This window comes from Loxodonta africana, chromosome 2 (assembly GCF_030014295.1).
Source record: "Loxodonta africana isolate mLoxAfr1 chromosome 2, mLoxAfr1.hap2, whole genome shotgun sequence".
Taxonomy (NCBI): Eukaryota; Metazoa; Chordata; class Mammalia; order Proboscidea; family Elephantidae; genus Loxodonta; species Loxodonta africana.
This window is the reverse complement of record NC_087343.1, coordinates 176,312,839-176,328,413: the sequence shown is the minus strand read 5'-3', so window position 1 is coordinate 176,328,413 and position 15,575 is coordinate 176,312,839. Positions and strand designations below refer to the sequence as shown.

The window sequence follows — 15,575 nt, the reverse complement described above, 5'->3', positions numbered from 1 at the left end:
CCTGCTCTATTTTTGTTAACTTGGTTTTTTCTACCATAGGTCTCAACAAATGGCAGCTATTACATCAGACAGTGACGAGTCCTGCTGCTCCCTTACAGTGTCTGACAGACCACTGTGGATTCAGATTGGGAGCATTGAAGTTAACAGTGAAACGGGCAGGTCTGTCTGTTTTGAGCCCTGCCACAAAGTGAAGAGGGCGTCATGTCATCACTTGATCATTCCTAAAGTAGATTAGGCTAGAATTAAAAACTTCATTAGTTCCTTTCCTTATTTTTCATTGACCTCGGGAGCTGGATGTACCTCATGTAGGTGATACTTTTAATGAGTCAAAATAAATGTCATGCTAAAAATGTAGAGTCTCGTGGGTTTCCATGAATTGAGACTTGCTTCCCCTAGGTTGGTATAAGTTGAGTGTTCCACAGTGTCATTATGTCAGATAGCAACTAAGTCTCAGTTTAAAGGCAAATACTGGATGTCTTTATCTTTTCACTATCTCAGCCTTTCTTTGTCACTCTTATTATTTTTAGATACAGTTATTACATCTTACTGTATATATAGGAATATATGTATGTGTATATATACACATACATATATATATGTGTGTATATATATATATATGAATATATACAGTAAAACCTGTGAAAGCCAGAACCTGTGTAAGGCAGAAACCTGTCAGAAGGAAAACTCAAAATATTTTCCACTAAAATAACCAATAGAAAAATGGTAAGACTGCACCCTGTCAAAGATGGAAGACTTGTGAGACCTGGAAAAACAAGGCAGTCCCATCGAGCTCTGGCTCTCACAGGTTTCCCTGTATATTTTTAGTGACCATTGTCATTTACATAAAACTAGTCAGAACTCAGTGGGTGGCAAAAGATAACGCGGAAGCGCAGTTATGAACTATTTCTTTAAGCACATTTATTAAGGAGGCCTTGATAAAACCTAAAAGGCTTATTTTGGGCTCGTACGGTAGAAAAGGGTTAGGGATATTTATGTTGTTCTGCCTTTGAGCTTATATATGTTCTTTTATTACTTCCTTGGGTTAAGGCTAGCTAATCTTCTGGTGTTTGCACAGCTAGTAAAGAGCTGTAATGGGGCTGTATGGTTGCATATGAGCTACAGTATGCAAGCTGGGTCAGGATGGCACATTTTTGGTTCAGAGGTTGAGGCTGGGCTATTTTATGTGTGTAGGGGTGGTAGCTCCCTAAAGTGATCTCTTGAGGGAATAACATAGATTTCTGTGACTGTCATAGGAATAGTAAGATCTGCTTCAGTCCTTGCCTCTTCTGCTTCCATGTCTTCAGCTGAACATGACTAGGCCTCACTAAAGCTGAAGGCAAATATTGAGTCATAAGTAGGAGGAAATGGAATTGTACATGGGATTGGCTGTTTACCTTTTTTTTTTCTTTCCGTTTATAAAATGGGAATATTTGCTTCTACAGCTTGGCAGATACCAAGTTCTGTGCGAGTCAAAATCTGTTAGTATTAAAATCATATTTGCACAATATCTTAGTTTTAGAGAGTTAAAATTTGTTTTAGTTCAATGTCGGTCGATGAATTTTAAAACAAAGTTAGTACTAATCGTTCTCTTTCTTCAGAAGCAAGGACTGTATTTACCTCCCATTCTGATGTGATCAGTATTTATGGCCAGAAGTAATTTTTTATTGCTTGAGTAAAAACATGATAGAATGCCCTGTGATTTCATTTTATGGGCCTTGGTTCAGTAAACCAGTGAAGCATGGCAGCGCCGGGGCAAGCTAACATGAAAGCAAGGGTTTTAGCAAATGACGGGAAAGATGCCTGTTTTAAAACATTTGGACATCAAATATTGGCTAGAACGGGGCTGGTTTTCCGTTTTGTATTCTGTGTGTGTTTGTGATTTTTTCACTGAAAATACTGTATCTTTGGTTTAAAAATACTTTTGACCCCCCACCCCCCCCAAAAAAAAAATCAGCTTTCTTTCCATGGATCACCTCTTTTGGAATTCAAACTCTTATTGGTACTCAGGCTCCCAGATTGGAGAAGGCACAGCCAGGGACTGCAGGTTTTCTGTGGGTATTCTTACTACTTTGTGGTATTAAAGGGGGTCAGTAGCATTGGGCATTCGGTCTTGTTACTTTGCAGTACTTTTTATAAGCCTTGCCCTTGATAAATGGTTTGCTCCTCGTTTTGTTGGAGGTCTGGTGCAGGGTGCTTTTGCTGGTGATCAACTGTGCTGTTGTAACAAGGGACACTGTGCTCAGGCTAAGCAGTGTACGTACGTTGTATTCTAGTAGCAAAATGGTGTCTTGGTGCCTACTGGTGTGCTGGGTCTAGTGAAGAACCTTCTACAATCCTCTTTTTTGCTCTTCGCACATATGTAGACAGTGTGATCTGCAGGTGATTTTTACATAGCCTGGTTCTGTATATAAACTGGCTTCTTAAGGCTGCTAGCCTAGCCTGTGCTAGAGGAAGGCTGCTGGTGCCTCACAGCCATCTACAGTAGCTCAGCTGACTCTGCAAGTTTCGTATTTTACCTGTGAAATGGCAACATAAAATTAAAATCCCCTTTTTATTAGATACTCACACACAAGTATTTTTCAATGTATACTCAAGTGCAGGTTGACTGTGTGAAGGTGACAGTCATCTTACTTGCGTTAGAATTTGGCCAGATATCCTTCAGCAGTAACCCAGATGCTTTTGTTGGTACACAGTGGCAGTAAGTTTTCTGCACAAACACGGGTCAAGTGTAGCTGATTTTAATAAAAAAAACTAGGTGTGATCCCACAGTCTATTAAGGCTGAACTGAAGTGATGAGAACTTCATTTTTCTCATACAGTGACTTGTGCTTAACTCTATTTTCTTCCTTTTCTTTGCTATATTTCAGCACAAAGACATTAGCAGGCTGCTGGTTTCACGGACCTGTACCACAGTGACACAGAGAACAGCAGAGCATCAGGACTGAATGAAATTGGAGAGTCACATTTTTAAAGCTGCACTCAGAAGTAAACGTTAAGGGCAGTGGTTAAAACCGACACGGTCCGTAAAGGGGCACTTGTAGATTGTGCTGCGTGAAACCGAAGAAAAGGTATTAGGGGGATATTTTATTAAAAAAAAAAAAAAAACCCAACAACAAAACTATTGCAATAAATTATGCATGAGATAAGGTGAAAAGTGACATGAAATACACGAACAGAAACTCACTTGAATTTTATGTATGAAGAATCACTGACAGAAACTTCTTTTGAATGTGAAGTTCTTATCAGTACAGTTTGGACAGGCCTAAAAGGCATGGGATGGTGGCCGAAATGTTGAATTATTTTTCATACTTAAACTTTGTACTTCCTCCAAGTTGTCTGTTAGTTCAGATATGAACAAAGGTTATTTCTAAAATGGCTCTTCTATGAAATAGCAATAGTCACATACGCTGAGGCCAATGTTTCCTTCAGGGTGCCGGTAGAAACAACGGACTAGGTTAACGTCCTCCTAAGAGGATGGCGAAGTGCCCCCAACCCAAACCCGCCGGGAAAATTTGGATCTTTTCTTTCTTTAATCAAGCAGGGCTGTATTATGTTGAATATACGTTGCTTGTCAGGACATATTAAAATGTATTTATTTGCCACCAGTATTTAACATTTTGTGCACATTTTCGTAACTACATACTTGTCTTTCAGCTTCTGACTCAAAATGGATAGGCCTGTGTTGTCCTTGGAGTGAAAACGCATACTCCAAGAGCTAGTTCTTAACTTCTACTGAGCTGGGCAGGCTTTTATTATTCTCCTCCTTACCTATTGGACCTAGTTCAGAAAAGATGGCGACACCTGAGTTTTGACATGGACCTCTCTCCACGGAGAACCCCTCCCTCTGGCTAAGTGCAAGAAATTAGCCCAGGTGTCAGGTCAGACTTGACCCTGGGGACAAGCGGCAGGAACAGACCCATAAAGATAGTGTCCCGCTTTTCATGCAGGGAGCATGAATTCTTATCAATAGAGACCATAATTTTTTTTTTCTTATCTTTGGTAAATACATATTACAAAAACCTTTAATTTTTCTCCTCAATGAATGGAGAAAACATTAATGAGAAAACCAGACCCGTTCGTACTACATTTCTAAGGCATTTTTATATTTGATGGTGCCATCCTTTTAATAATAATAAAACTGAAGTTTTTTAGTGGCAATACTGATTTATTTTTTAAAACCAGAAAGATAGTCCATATTGATCACTTACTACAAAAAAAGGAAAAAATACCAAAAAATAAAAAAAAAACCCACAAGTTCATTTGAAGCAACATAACAGATACTGAGCATTTGGCTGAAGTTTTTCAAGCTTTCCATAATCCTGTATAGGTTTGGAATTACCTAAGAATCCCACGCTCAGGATTAACAAAAGGTTCTGGCTGAGAGTTTGAGAACATTTAATATACCTGATGAAGATTTGTTTTACAACTCAAGGAGAAGGGTGTAGGCAGTCTTCTTTCTGTTGAGCTTAATGCAAATCCTAAATATACTGCAAGTAAGTACATTGTTTTGACTGCATTCTAAAATTGTCTATTGGTTAAATTCCTTATCATGAAGTTACTATACATTTTAGCAAACCTGAAGAAGCCAGCTCAGGAACCGTCGCAGCAGGGAGTTGTAAAGATTGCAGGCACTACAGTGGTGCGGTGGCTCTGTGGCCTGATGGCTGTGGCTGGGTACAGTCTTCCTCCTTCAGCTCTAACACCAGCAGTCCTGTCAGGATTGCTTCAGAGCCAGATAACTCCCAAGCCGTGATGGGATTTCACTTGGATTGTATAATCAGGATTTTTAATTAAGCTTTAGAATTCTTTATTTGTGTAGAGCGATGGAAAATGACCAAGAAATAATAACATAGAGGCAAAAGAATTGGGAGATCAGGTGATAGTATCTAAATATTTTTTTCTCCTGACAAATTCTCAAGGGTGTTTTGTTACAAACCAGATTTTTCATTTTTTAAAAAATGAAACCTGCATTTAAAATGTAGACATACCGTGTTGCTATTTCACTTCATTGCTTTAGTTGCTTAATATTTAAGCTTTGCTTCGTGCTACCTTTTGTCTGTGTTTCAAATCTTCACAAGCCTATTTCATTTTGTAGTCTTGAATGACAAAAATTGTTCTCATCTTAAGTATGCTCAGAGTAAAATGTTAAAGAATGTTGTGTAACATTTATCCAATAAAATTTTGATTTTTTAAAAATTTAGTTATTTAAAAACTTCATTTACTTTTTAGAAGTTAATTTTTAAAGATTATTATTTCTTTAACTTAAAATTCAACTACTAGTTGTACTTCAGGGAGTTATTTTGACTTGGTGCTTTCTAGGGAGAACAGCTTGTAAGGCTTAGTCACTAGATTTCATGGTACCTCTTTATAACCAAGGAGTGAGAAAGGGTGAAGGGTAAAAAAAAAACCAACCAAACCCGTTGCCACTGAGTCAATTCCGACTCATAGTGACCCTATAGGACAGGGTAGAACCGCCCCATAGAGTTTCCAAGGAGCACCTGCTGGATTCAAACTGCTGACCTTTTGGCTAGCAGCCATAGTGCTTAACCAGTACACCACCAGGGTTTCCAGGTAAAGGCTAGAGGAAGTTTGATCAGGACCCTGAGCACAAACATTCACTGTTCTCTGATGAAGTTACTTGTTTCCTGATGGAAGCAAAAGATCTAATTTTCAGAGTTGAATGTAATTAAACAAATATTTATTTTTCTGAGTTTTTGTTTTTTTGTGTGTGTGAAGGCAGTGCCGCCTTGTGGATAAATGGTTGCGTCTCTAAAAGTTGAGCCATGTCCAACGTGAGGTCAGGTGTTAGACCTGAGAACCAGAACCACTCAGCTGTCAAGCAAAACCAGTCTCCCAAACCTACCGGAATGCGGAGATTTTTCAGGAGTGACCTAGAAATTTAGGTCAGTGTATTTTTTGATTTCCGTTTCAGTAAAGCAGTACTTTAGAAGGCTGCCTTTTATTCCAGAACGTACGTGGAGTCTTTACTCTCATTCTTCCATGAGTGTAAAAAGGAGGCCATTGGAATCTAGCCGTGTCAGTATCTTCTCAAGTTTTCCATTAAACGAAATGGAACCAGAGAGAATCAGGGAAGGTAAAAGCCATGTGACAAGCCTCCATGTGCCCATTCCTGATCATGCTGCATGCCTGTGGTGGTGTATTTGTAGACACAACTACAGAATACAGGAAGCGGGTGGCGAGTCACATGGGTGCAACGTAAGAGCTTTTTGATGCTGGTCCTTAGCTAAGTGTAAATTCAGATTCCTGCCTCGGAGTTATGTGTGGACTGGGCAGATTAGCCAGTCGGCAAGGTAAGCATGGTACTTATCTGTAGTAACCAATTTCATATCAAATCATCTGTAGTAACCAATTTCATATCAAAGATGTGGTGAAACCCTCGTGAAATTGTTCACTACAGATTAGTAAGCAAGCACAAGTGAGCCTGTGCTTACCTTGCTTACTGGGTCATCTGTCCCTGTCAGGTACTGTAAACTTGAAAAAAGGCTTTGATTCTGTAGGAAGGTGCTGTGGGGTTGGGGGAGAGACAGATGCCAGCCATACCTAGAAGCAGAAGCTTCGATGTGGTGAAAAAATGTAAAATTGTTCACTACAGATGATCTGGTAAGCAAGGTAAGCACTGTGCTTACCTTGCCTATTGGATACTCTGCCCCTGTATGGACTGTACCAGTTAGTTCCTCCCTGGGTCTATCACTGCAAATACTCCCTTTAAGTAAGTTAAGCTGTTCTCCTGCTTTTTACTTGACATCTCATTTTCCAATAATTATTCTTCCCTCAGTGCTTTGAATAAAGCATGTTCTAAGTGTTTTTGAGGCACACTTTTCTCCAGAAATGAGAGTGTCCTACTAAATCTTTGCTTGTTCAGAATGAAAGTTCACGGCCTTAACAAATTCTCCTTTGCTCTGGTATCAGGAAGGTAATGAACCTGGGGTGAAGAATAGGACTCAGGAATTCTGTGCCAGAGACAAAAATAAGAGATGACTCAGTTATTGTCCTGAAGAGTTAAGAATACTGTACTTCAAGGTTTAACCCTTTCATAGTTCCCTTGTGAGGCAAGTGTGTAGAAGCAGCCTTCTAACAGAAGGACAGAGTTGAGTTGTTGACAGTAAAAGGAAGCTGTTTTCATATCAGGGCTTTGAACCAGTTTGTTCCGTTTCAAGCCACTGCTGAGAATTTGCATTTCTGTCAGGTTCCCAGGTGATGCTAATGCTGCTGGTTAGGGACCAGTTATGAGAACTACTAGTAGAGCAGTGGTTCTCAACATTTATTATACATAAGGATCACCTGGGGATCTTGTTAAACTGTAGACTCTGATTCAGTGTGGGTATCTGGGGTGGAAATACAAATTATCAGCAGGGGTTCAAACCGGAATGAACCAGTTTGAAGCCTTGTTTTATACAAATACAGGAGGCCTGGATTTCCTGACAGAAAAATCACCCCAAGCCAAATTGGGGTGTGGAAAATCAGTGTATTCTCAATCAACAAGCTGTTCACTTCCTTCCCAGCCAACACCAAAAACACTGGGGAGACATCAGGAGTCTCGTTTTTTCTGAATTGAGTGAAATATTCCCTAACCTTATGTTTCTGAATTCTGTCTAAGCTCAGTGCCTCACTTCTGTGGATCCTGAGTAGACAGTTCAAAACTTGTGTGATCTTTTAAATAAGGTGAACTATATCAGCAAATGGAGTCCCTGAATGGTGCAAATGGAAAACGCGCCTGGTAGCTCACTGAAAGGTTAGTGGTTTGAGTCCACTCGGGCTCCTCGGAAGAAAGGCCTGGCCATTACAGAAAAATCAGCCATTGAAAAACCCTCTGGGAGCACAGTTCTACTCTGACACACATGGGGTCGCCATGACAGCAACTGCTTTTTTTAATATCAGCAATGTGAAGTATCTTGAGGTAAAAAGGGAGCCTGGCATATCACTGTCCTAGAAAAACCATGGCTTAAGGGCTTCAGCTGCACATAGGCAGCCTTACAGAGGACGGTGATGGTGCGGTCCTTCACGTGTTTAAATGCGGCGTCGGTAACACCGGTAGAAAGTCGGCTAGGCTGGAAAAGCTTTTGCAGCACAAGCATAAACCATAACCCCCGGCTCCCGATGCCACCTTCACCAGTGCTAGAATCCAGTCAGAGTCACGAAGCCCTAGGGAACTGTTAGACCTTTTCTCCCAGTTAACTTCATGAGGCAAAGCTGCAAACAACATAGTCTGTTTTGGGACAGTCAAACTAGCCGTACACAACAAGCAAGTACCAGATAGGGCCCATTAAACCCTACATTCTTTGAAGCTTAACTGCTCTTCTCCCCACCTTGCTCCATCCCCTTACTTCCCACCCCTAGCCTTTGTGAGGACTTCTTGTCTTCAGTTGGCTTGATGAGCTGCAGGTTTGTGGTTTCTGCCTTTGTGTTTTGGGAGTGGGAGGGCACCTGGACGCTGTGTGCTCAGAGGCAGCATGTGGTGGCCACCTGCTGTGACGCCAGGTGGGATGTCTGATGTGGACATCCGTCTGGCCCAGCACCCCACAGAGGGACAGTGAGACTCCAGTATCTTCAGATCCAGCTCTTCCCATGTGGAACTAACACTTTTCTGAATAGCTTCTGGTGGGTTTCTTTCACGTCAGTGACGGATGGCTTGATCCCCCATGCCTGAGCAGAGTTCCCATCGTTGTTGGCTATTTTCAGCAAGCCAGAAGGAGCAGCTGGAAGTGACAGGCCTGAAGACTAGCTGACATGGGATCACTGCCACAAACAGCTGCAGGCTAACCTTGGTGGACAGCAGTTACTACTGTGCTTTAGCTAAGGGGGAAATGGGAACTTCCAGTTTCTCCTTTAATGAAAGGAAAAACAAGGTAGGGAGTCATATTTCTAGTTCTGCTGATACAACTTCTGTATGATGCAGACCTCAAAACCAAAAACCAAACCCTCTGTCGTTGGGTCAATTCCTGCTCATAGCAACCCTGTAGGACAGAGTAGAACTGCCCCATAAGGTTTCCAAGGCTGCGAATCTTTACAGAAGCAGACTGCCACATCTTTCTCCAGAGGAGTGGCTGGTGGGTTCGAACAGCTGATCTTGCCGTTAGCAGTAGAGTGCTTAACCATTGTGCCAGCAGGGCTCCCATGCAAACCTCAGATGGTTGAAAAATTAGAAGAAAATTTAAATTTTTTTTAGCACAGACTATGTCAAACATTTATAGAAATAAACCAATTAACTCATGGCCAGGAAGATAAATATTTTGATGTTTTGAACATAAAAATAGAGGGCATCATCACTAGCTTTCATAATTCTATCATTAGTTCCTTTGCCCCTTGTAGAGCTTAAAGCAGTCCTTGTGGTGGGCTCCGGTTGTGGCAGTCCTGCCTTTCGGGGGTGCTGGTAGTAGGGAACCCATTTCTCGTTTCTAGCAGCATCAGTGCTCTGAGCGTGGGCTCAGGGCAGCTCACACACAACAGATGTGTTGGAAATCACCTTTCTCTGTACAGCTCTTAACTGTGAAGTTCTCTGGAGAGATTTTCTAGCCACTTCTGGTGGAATGTGCACATAATTTTTAAAAAGAAATCCAGATGATGGTGTGTTTAAGCTCGTTGTTATACAAGTGCAGAGGTGACAGGCTGAAAAGGATCACAAACACCTAACTAATTACTGCAAAGAGTCTGGCCCTTTCTACACATTTTACTAGGGTTCTGTGGGTGTGTCTGAAGTATACAATACACACAGATAAGAATATTACAGGAAGAGTTCCATGCCTTAAGAAACAAAGAAGGGATGAGGGTTGAGATGGAAAAGGCAGGAGAGGGGAAGTGGGGAACTGGTCAGAGAAAGCAACACGAAAGAACGTGGAGCTGGAGCTGGCAGGGACCGCACACCGAAGGCTCACACGGCCGGCCAGGTCTGCACAGGGGCGCCAGACTATACTCCGGCAGCTCTCTATGCCGATGGCGAGCTTAAGGGAAAGCACATACAGAGGAAATTGGGGTGGGTTTCCATCACGGATTTTCCCTGTCCTATGTGGTCTCAGATTTGTACTCTAGCCTTGGAGGGCTATTGTACTCTTCCCTTTGAACATCTTTTTCAAGGAGATTAAAGCAGCCATTAGCTTACACAGCGGCCTCAGTAGCCCTTGGTCTCCTATCATAGCCTTCTCCTTGGACATTCCGAGCTTTGGTAAGCTGGTTGTAAAAGGATTTGCAGGTTTGTTTACTGACGATCTTTGTAAATACACCTTCCAAACAGGTTTGCACTTAACACCTGCAGCCAGCTCTCCATCACACTACATTCTGACAATAAGAAAACCCAAACCGAATCCATTGCTGTTGATTCTGAGTCATGGCGACCTCCTATGTGACAGGGTAGAACTGCTCCAGAAGGTTTTCAAGACTGTGACGTTTCAGAAGCAGATCCATCAGGTCTTTCTTCTGAGGCTCCTCTGGGTGGGTTTGAACTGCCAACCTCAGGTCTTCTCATTTTATGAAGCTCAAGGGCAGACCCAGTGCTGCGGTGTTTGCTAAGGTTATCAGCTATTAGGCTCAGCCACTCCCCACCTTCCACACAGCAACATGGCATTATGTTCTCTATGCCTTCAGAGCTCAGTAAGTGAGAAAACATGGCATTCTCTGGGGAGTGGGTCAAGGAGTAAAAGGCAAAAACCAAAAACAGCTGTACTGTTTGTGGTGGAAGGGAAACACACCTAGAAAGTCCGAGTTCTTAGAAAGGAGGTTGGAGTTTTAGAAGGTGAATTTAACCTTAGCTCAGATCTATGCTGTGAATGAACTGACAATCCAGGGTGTACTCTATGCAGAAAATTTGTTACAATAGTCCTAATTTCCTGGGTTAGCCTTTTGCTGCAGAGGTTAGTTCCAGCCCATGCGAAAGTGCTCAAGTGAAAGTTGGAAAGGTGGTTGAGGTACAGTGTGAGAACACAGACCGAAAATACAAGATCCAGTGGAAACACCATTTGGGAGAAGGCAGGGGGACTAAAACTGGAAGACATTCTGGAGATTTTCCTAAGTCAAAACACAAATCCTTGCAAATATCAAAGATGCAGAAATGAAAACTTGAAAACCAGATGACGGATGTGTAGATTGAATGCCCAACATCTGAGAATGTTCTGCATGGCTGCACAAGATGGCCTGATTGGCTTCAATGGACCCTCTTACAAAATGCTGTTTTAGTTTCATGAGTGTTAATTGCCAGATTCACTGTTGCGAAACCTTCGCTGAGCCCTCCAAGTCTGCCAGAGCTGCAGGCTTCTCTGAGTCAGGCTACTTCCAGGAAGGCTTCTGCAGAGAGCTACCTGGAACCATAACGTGTTGAGGCCACTCTGAGCAATACACAGGAAGTCATAAATCAATTAGTGGCCTTGATTAGGTGACCAAGCTGATGTCTGTCACTGCCTCTTATCATATTCTTTGTCACTTATACCTTCTAAGCTGACATTTGAATCACCTGCTGGGTGTTAAAACTTTTATGGGAAAGATGCTTAATTTCTACTTATCTTGAAATAATAGGTATCAGTAAATAAACATCAGAGAAAAGAAGACTTTTGGGTAGTGAGGGTTGTTCACGTTGAGACCACCTCTTGGGGAATGCCTTTTAATAACAACTAAATTTCTAGTAGACTGGTAGGTGTTGGGGCTACTAAGAATATACCTCCTAGTACCTCTTGGTCTACTCACATAGGCAGACGGGGAAACAAAAGAGATCATACTATTTTAAGAATATGTCCCAGAGTCTTCAAGGCAATTTTGGAAGGAAATTCAAAATTGTTTTGATCCATTGCAATATTGTTGGAATAAGAATATATACAATGTCACAGTGTGATTAACTTTGAAAGTAAATTCTGGTCTTTTTTGGGTGGGGAGAAGGCATCACAGAATTTTAAAATCATACATCTTCGCAGCACTCGGCAAATTCAGGCTGCTTTCCTCCCTAGCACTTATCACACTTTCTACTTTTGAACCTTTTTAGGATTTTTCTACTGTCAGACATTTTCAAAAGGTCTGAATCTGTCTTCCAGATTTTGTAAGCAGGGAAGGAGCAGTGCTAGGTAAAAGCCCCTTGGCTTAAGCGACCCCATACCCACTGAGACTCCTGACTCTCTTTCCCAGGGACCCTACCTGGCCCACTCACTCACTAGAAGCATTCAGTGTTGGCATTGTGTGACGTCCTGTGAGATGTCTGTGAAGATGGGGGAAAGCGGGAAGGAGAGGGAGAAGGGCGAGGCCTAAGAAGCAAAACCTCTACATCTGTCAGCAGTGGGGGTCTCAGACCCCTTGATGAAGCCTGTTTCTAGGGGAACAAGTCTATTTCTGTTATTTCTTAGAGGCACAGTCCCTCAGGCAACTCAGGCCTACTAGCCTCGGCCACCGAACTCGAAAGTCATAACCTGACAAAGCAGCTCTCAAAATGTAGTTTGCACCGTGTACTCTTAAAGGTACCTGAGGCCCTTTCACATGTCCATGAGATCAAAACTATTTTCATAGTAACACTAAGAGGTTATCTGCCTTTTTCACTCACTCTGCCATGAGTGTGCAGTGTTTCCCAGAGGCTATGCGACACGTGATAATGTGACAGACTGAGTGCAGAAGCCTGTATGAGAATCCTGTCTTCTATCAAGGCGCACGTTAAAGAGATTTACAGAAAAGTAATACCATTCTTCTCACAAATGGCTTTTTTCGTGGGGAGGGATGGGGTGGGAGAAGGTAGTTATTTTTTCATGAAACTGTTATTTGTAACATGTTATTTTTAAATGAATTAACTCAATGTTTTAAGTTTGAATATGATTAAATATCAAGGCACGACCCACCTAAAAACTCTTACAATTTTTTTTTAAGACTGTAAAGGGGTCCTGAGACCAAAATGTTTGAGAAGTGCGATTCTAGCTGAATGCTGGCTGCAGCAGACGACGGCCGGACCACATAGCTTTGAGCTAAGGCTTCGTGATTTTTCACATACACCTTTTGGGGAAATGTAGTTGCCAGATTTATCAGAGATACAGCAAACCAAAATAACCACACTCGTTCTCCCTCTCCTTTTCCCCTTGTGAATTCCACGAAGAATTACTTTTCAGTTTGGGAGGCAGGCTTGTCAAATCACAGAGTTCAGACCGCGTATCATTCCCTGATCTACTAACATACTGGAAGGGGCTTTTAGGAACAGATCAGCAGAACCAGCACAGCCCTTAGCACCGGGGGTATGAGTACTGCATGTCACGTAGAGAATTATATAAGCAATTCATCTCTAAGATGAAATTTACATGTCAATGCATCTGACACTCAAACCAGAACAACCGAAAGCTTTTCATCAGCATCAACTCATCACTAGGGGGTGAAAAAAAAAAAAAAACTACCTTAGAAACCTCTGGGTTCATGCAGTCTAAAGAATACAGCATTGTTCTGGGGTTCACATATCACCATTCATTTGAAGGAAGCTACTTTAAGTTGAAACTATTCAGGCAGATAATTGGTGAGGAACACTGATTTCTCAATTATCTGCACAAACCTGGAGAGGTGCAAGGCAGCGCATGAAGTAGTTTTGGAATTCCAGTACATAGTAGAATGGTCAACTCTTCAGGGTAACTTTTCCAGGCGTCAATTATGATATCAGGCAGATTTGTGGAACTCTTATGTTCAATAACATAACTTAAAAACCAACAGTACTCCAAAAGCCTGCGACGCCTTCCGCTTTAGCTGTCTTTACGGAGACAAAATTCACACCCCAGACCGTTACAGAAAGCTTTATTACCACAAGAGGAAATGAGCGAATGCCAGAGGCCACTCATGCAGCCATGGCAGCATGTGACATGTATTCAGGGAGAGGGGACAGCAGGTGGGAACGCCATCAATCACACCTGGGCAGTCTCCCACCAACAGGTGTGCTTGGCTCGGGAGAAGCTCACTAGGCTTGAAGCAGTGACCTGCTTTGCGTGTGCGTGTGTGTGCGGCTCAGGGAGGTTACTCTTGCTGAGCAGGCTTCCTCCTGGACAAAACAAAGGACATGAAGCCAGAACCAGGGGCAATAGTAGCTGCACAGACACGGCCTTAAATGGAAATAAAATTAGGCCCATTACATCTTTAAGTGCATTTCACCCTGACCATAAAACAAGGGGAAGGAGGGAGCACTGGGCTCTACTGGGCAGCTTTTCTTTTAGATAAGATGCTTTTAAGAGTTAAACATTGGCAGGGCCTTTCCCCTTGCTAACAACAAGAGGCACACAACTTCCAAGCCAGCTTTTTGAAGCTCTTGTAATCTCTTATTATCTGTTGTTATTTGGATTTTGAACAAAATTGATGGAGTAGGAGCCAGTAGAGGAATCCTGTTTGATCTGGAAATTTTCTGTGGAGAGTCCAAAAGGTCGGAGAACCAAGTTCCCAAGATCTTTTAGTTTACCTGCAATACAAAAGAAAAAAAAAAAAAAAACTCAAGCGACTACAGGGAAAGAACAGAAGCAGGAAAACCCCAAGTGATCTTGCCTTGCTGCCTGATTACAAAATACAGAAGTATCTCTCTGTGGTTAAATAAATGCCGCTTTTAAACACATGAAGCCTTCTAGGGGAGTTCCCAGCCCCTCTTTCCCTCTCAGTGGTGCAGTCACTCAGCGCCATACATCCGAAGCCTGTGCGTGCAGAGGTCAGAAGCGAGGGAGCCCTGCTGCTCCCTCTAGGAGATCAAAGCTTCCTGTCCAGACGGACCAGAACTACTAAAGAACACAGGCTTCTGGGATGAGTGATGGGAAACCAACCGCTGCTCCCACTGGGGGCAGAGGCACTCTGCCAAGCCTCGTCTGCCTGGCAGTGAGGGTAGAGGTTTCCCCAACAAGTCTGTTCTCTGCAAAACAGTGGCAGCCACTTGCTGAATTTAATTCAGCAAATTTTGACTCAGCCTGGATTAAAACTCAGAACCTCCTGCTTTTCTAAGCACAGCTTTTGCGTCCACACCAAACTCATCATTTCTTGGGAAAGTGGGAGATCTTGTTCTTTTGCATGGTGCCATCAACCTTAATGGTGGCACAGTGTTTAAGAGCTCGGCCGCAGAGCTAACCAAAAGGGCAGCAGTTTGAAATCACCAGCTGCTCCCTGGAAACCCTACGGAGTCTACTCTGTTCTATAGGGTCGCTATGAGTCAGAATCGACTCGATGGCAATGGGTTTGGTTTTGGTTTTTATCAACCTTAACAGTCCAATCTCCTCTTACCAAGTTTCAGATTTTACTTTTTAATCACTTGAGTCATCTCATTCCTAAAGCCAAAATTGAGACACCATGGTATATAACCAAGGGTATTCATGCTGTTTGTAGGTACAAGAGGGCACATGGTTTGTATGTCAAGAGTTGGAATTTCCAGGACATTTCAGTGGTTTATAGAGGTTTAAGAGGCAATAAGACAGAAAAGCTGCAACTAGGGCTGTTCTAAAAAACAACTCTTTCTAAACTGTTTTAATCTTTCTTGCAGGTCTGCCTCCAATGGAGATGAGAATGGGGGTGGAAGGGAAGAGAAATCCCTCATCATCAGAGGTACAGGTTCCTTCCCACTGTACTCACTGGTTAGCAGCTTCTGTCATTCTG

At 42.4% G+C, this 15,575-nt stretch overlaps 2 protein-coding genes across 7 annotated transcripts in view; one reads left to right on the top strand and one right to left on the bottom strand.

The window, feature by feature from the left end:
* The window catches only part of PWWP2A (PWWP domain containing 2A), a 74,495-nt gene that overhangs the window by 31,020 nt on the left and 27,900 nt on the right, over window positions 1-15,575 (top strand). For 2 of the 5 annotated variants that reach the window (XM_064278959.1, XM_064278952.1), the window contains exon 3: window positions 15,463-15,524. In XM_064278959.1, the coding sequence (XP_064135029.1) occupies window positions 15,463-15,524 (62 nt within the window). Of the gene's footprint in view, window positions 1-39; window positions 160-2,866; window positions 3,118-15,462; window positions 15,526-15,575 lie in introns of those variants that run through there. The other 3 variants (XR_010320115.1, XM_010592262.3, XM_064278973.1) reach the window with 3 other exon arrangements.
* TTC1 (tetratricopeptide repeat domain 1) overlaps window positions 13,736-15,575 on the bottom strand; it is a 56,919-nt gene continuing 55,079 nt past the window's right edge. For both annotated transcript variants that reach the window (XM_003404632.3, XM_010592259.3), the window contains exon 8: window positions 13,736-14,403. In XM_003404632.3, the coding sequence (XP_003404680.1) occupies window positions 14,270-14,403 (134 nt within the window). In that variant the 3' untranslated portion in view covers window positions 13,736-14,269. The remainder of the gene's footprint in view (window positions 14,404-15,575) is intronic.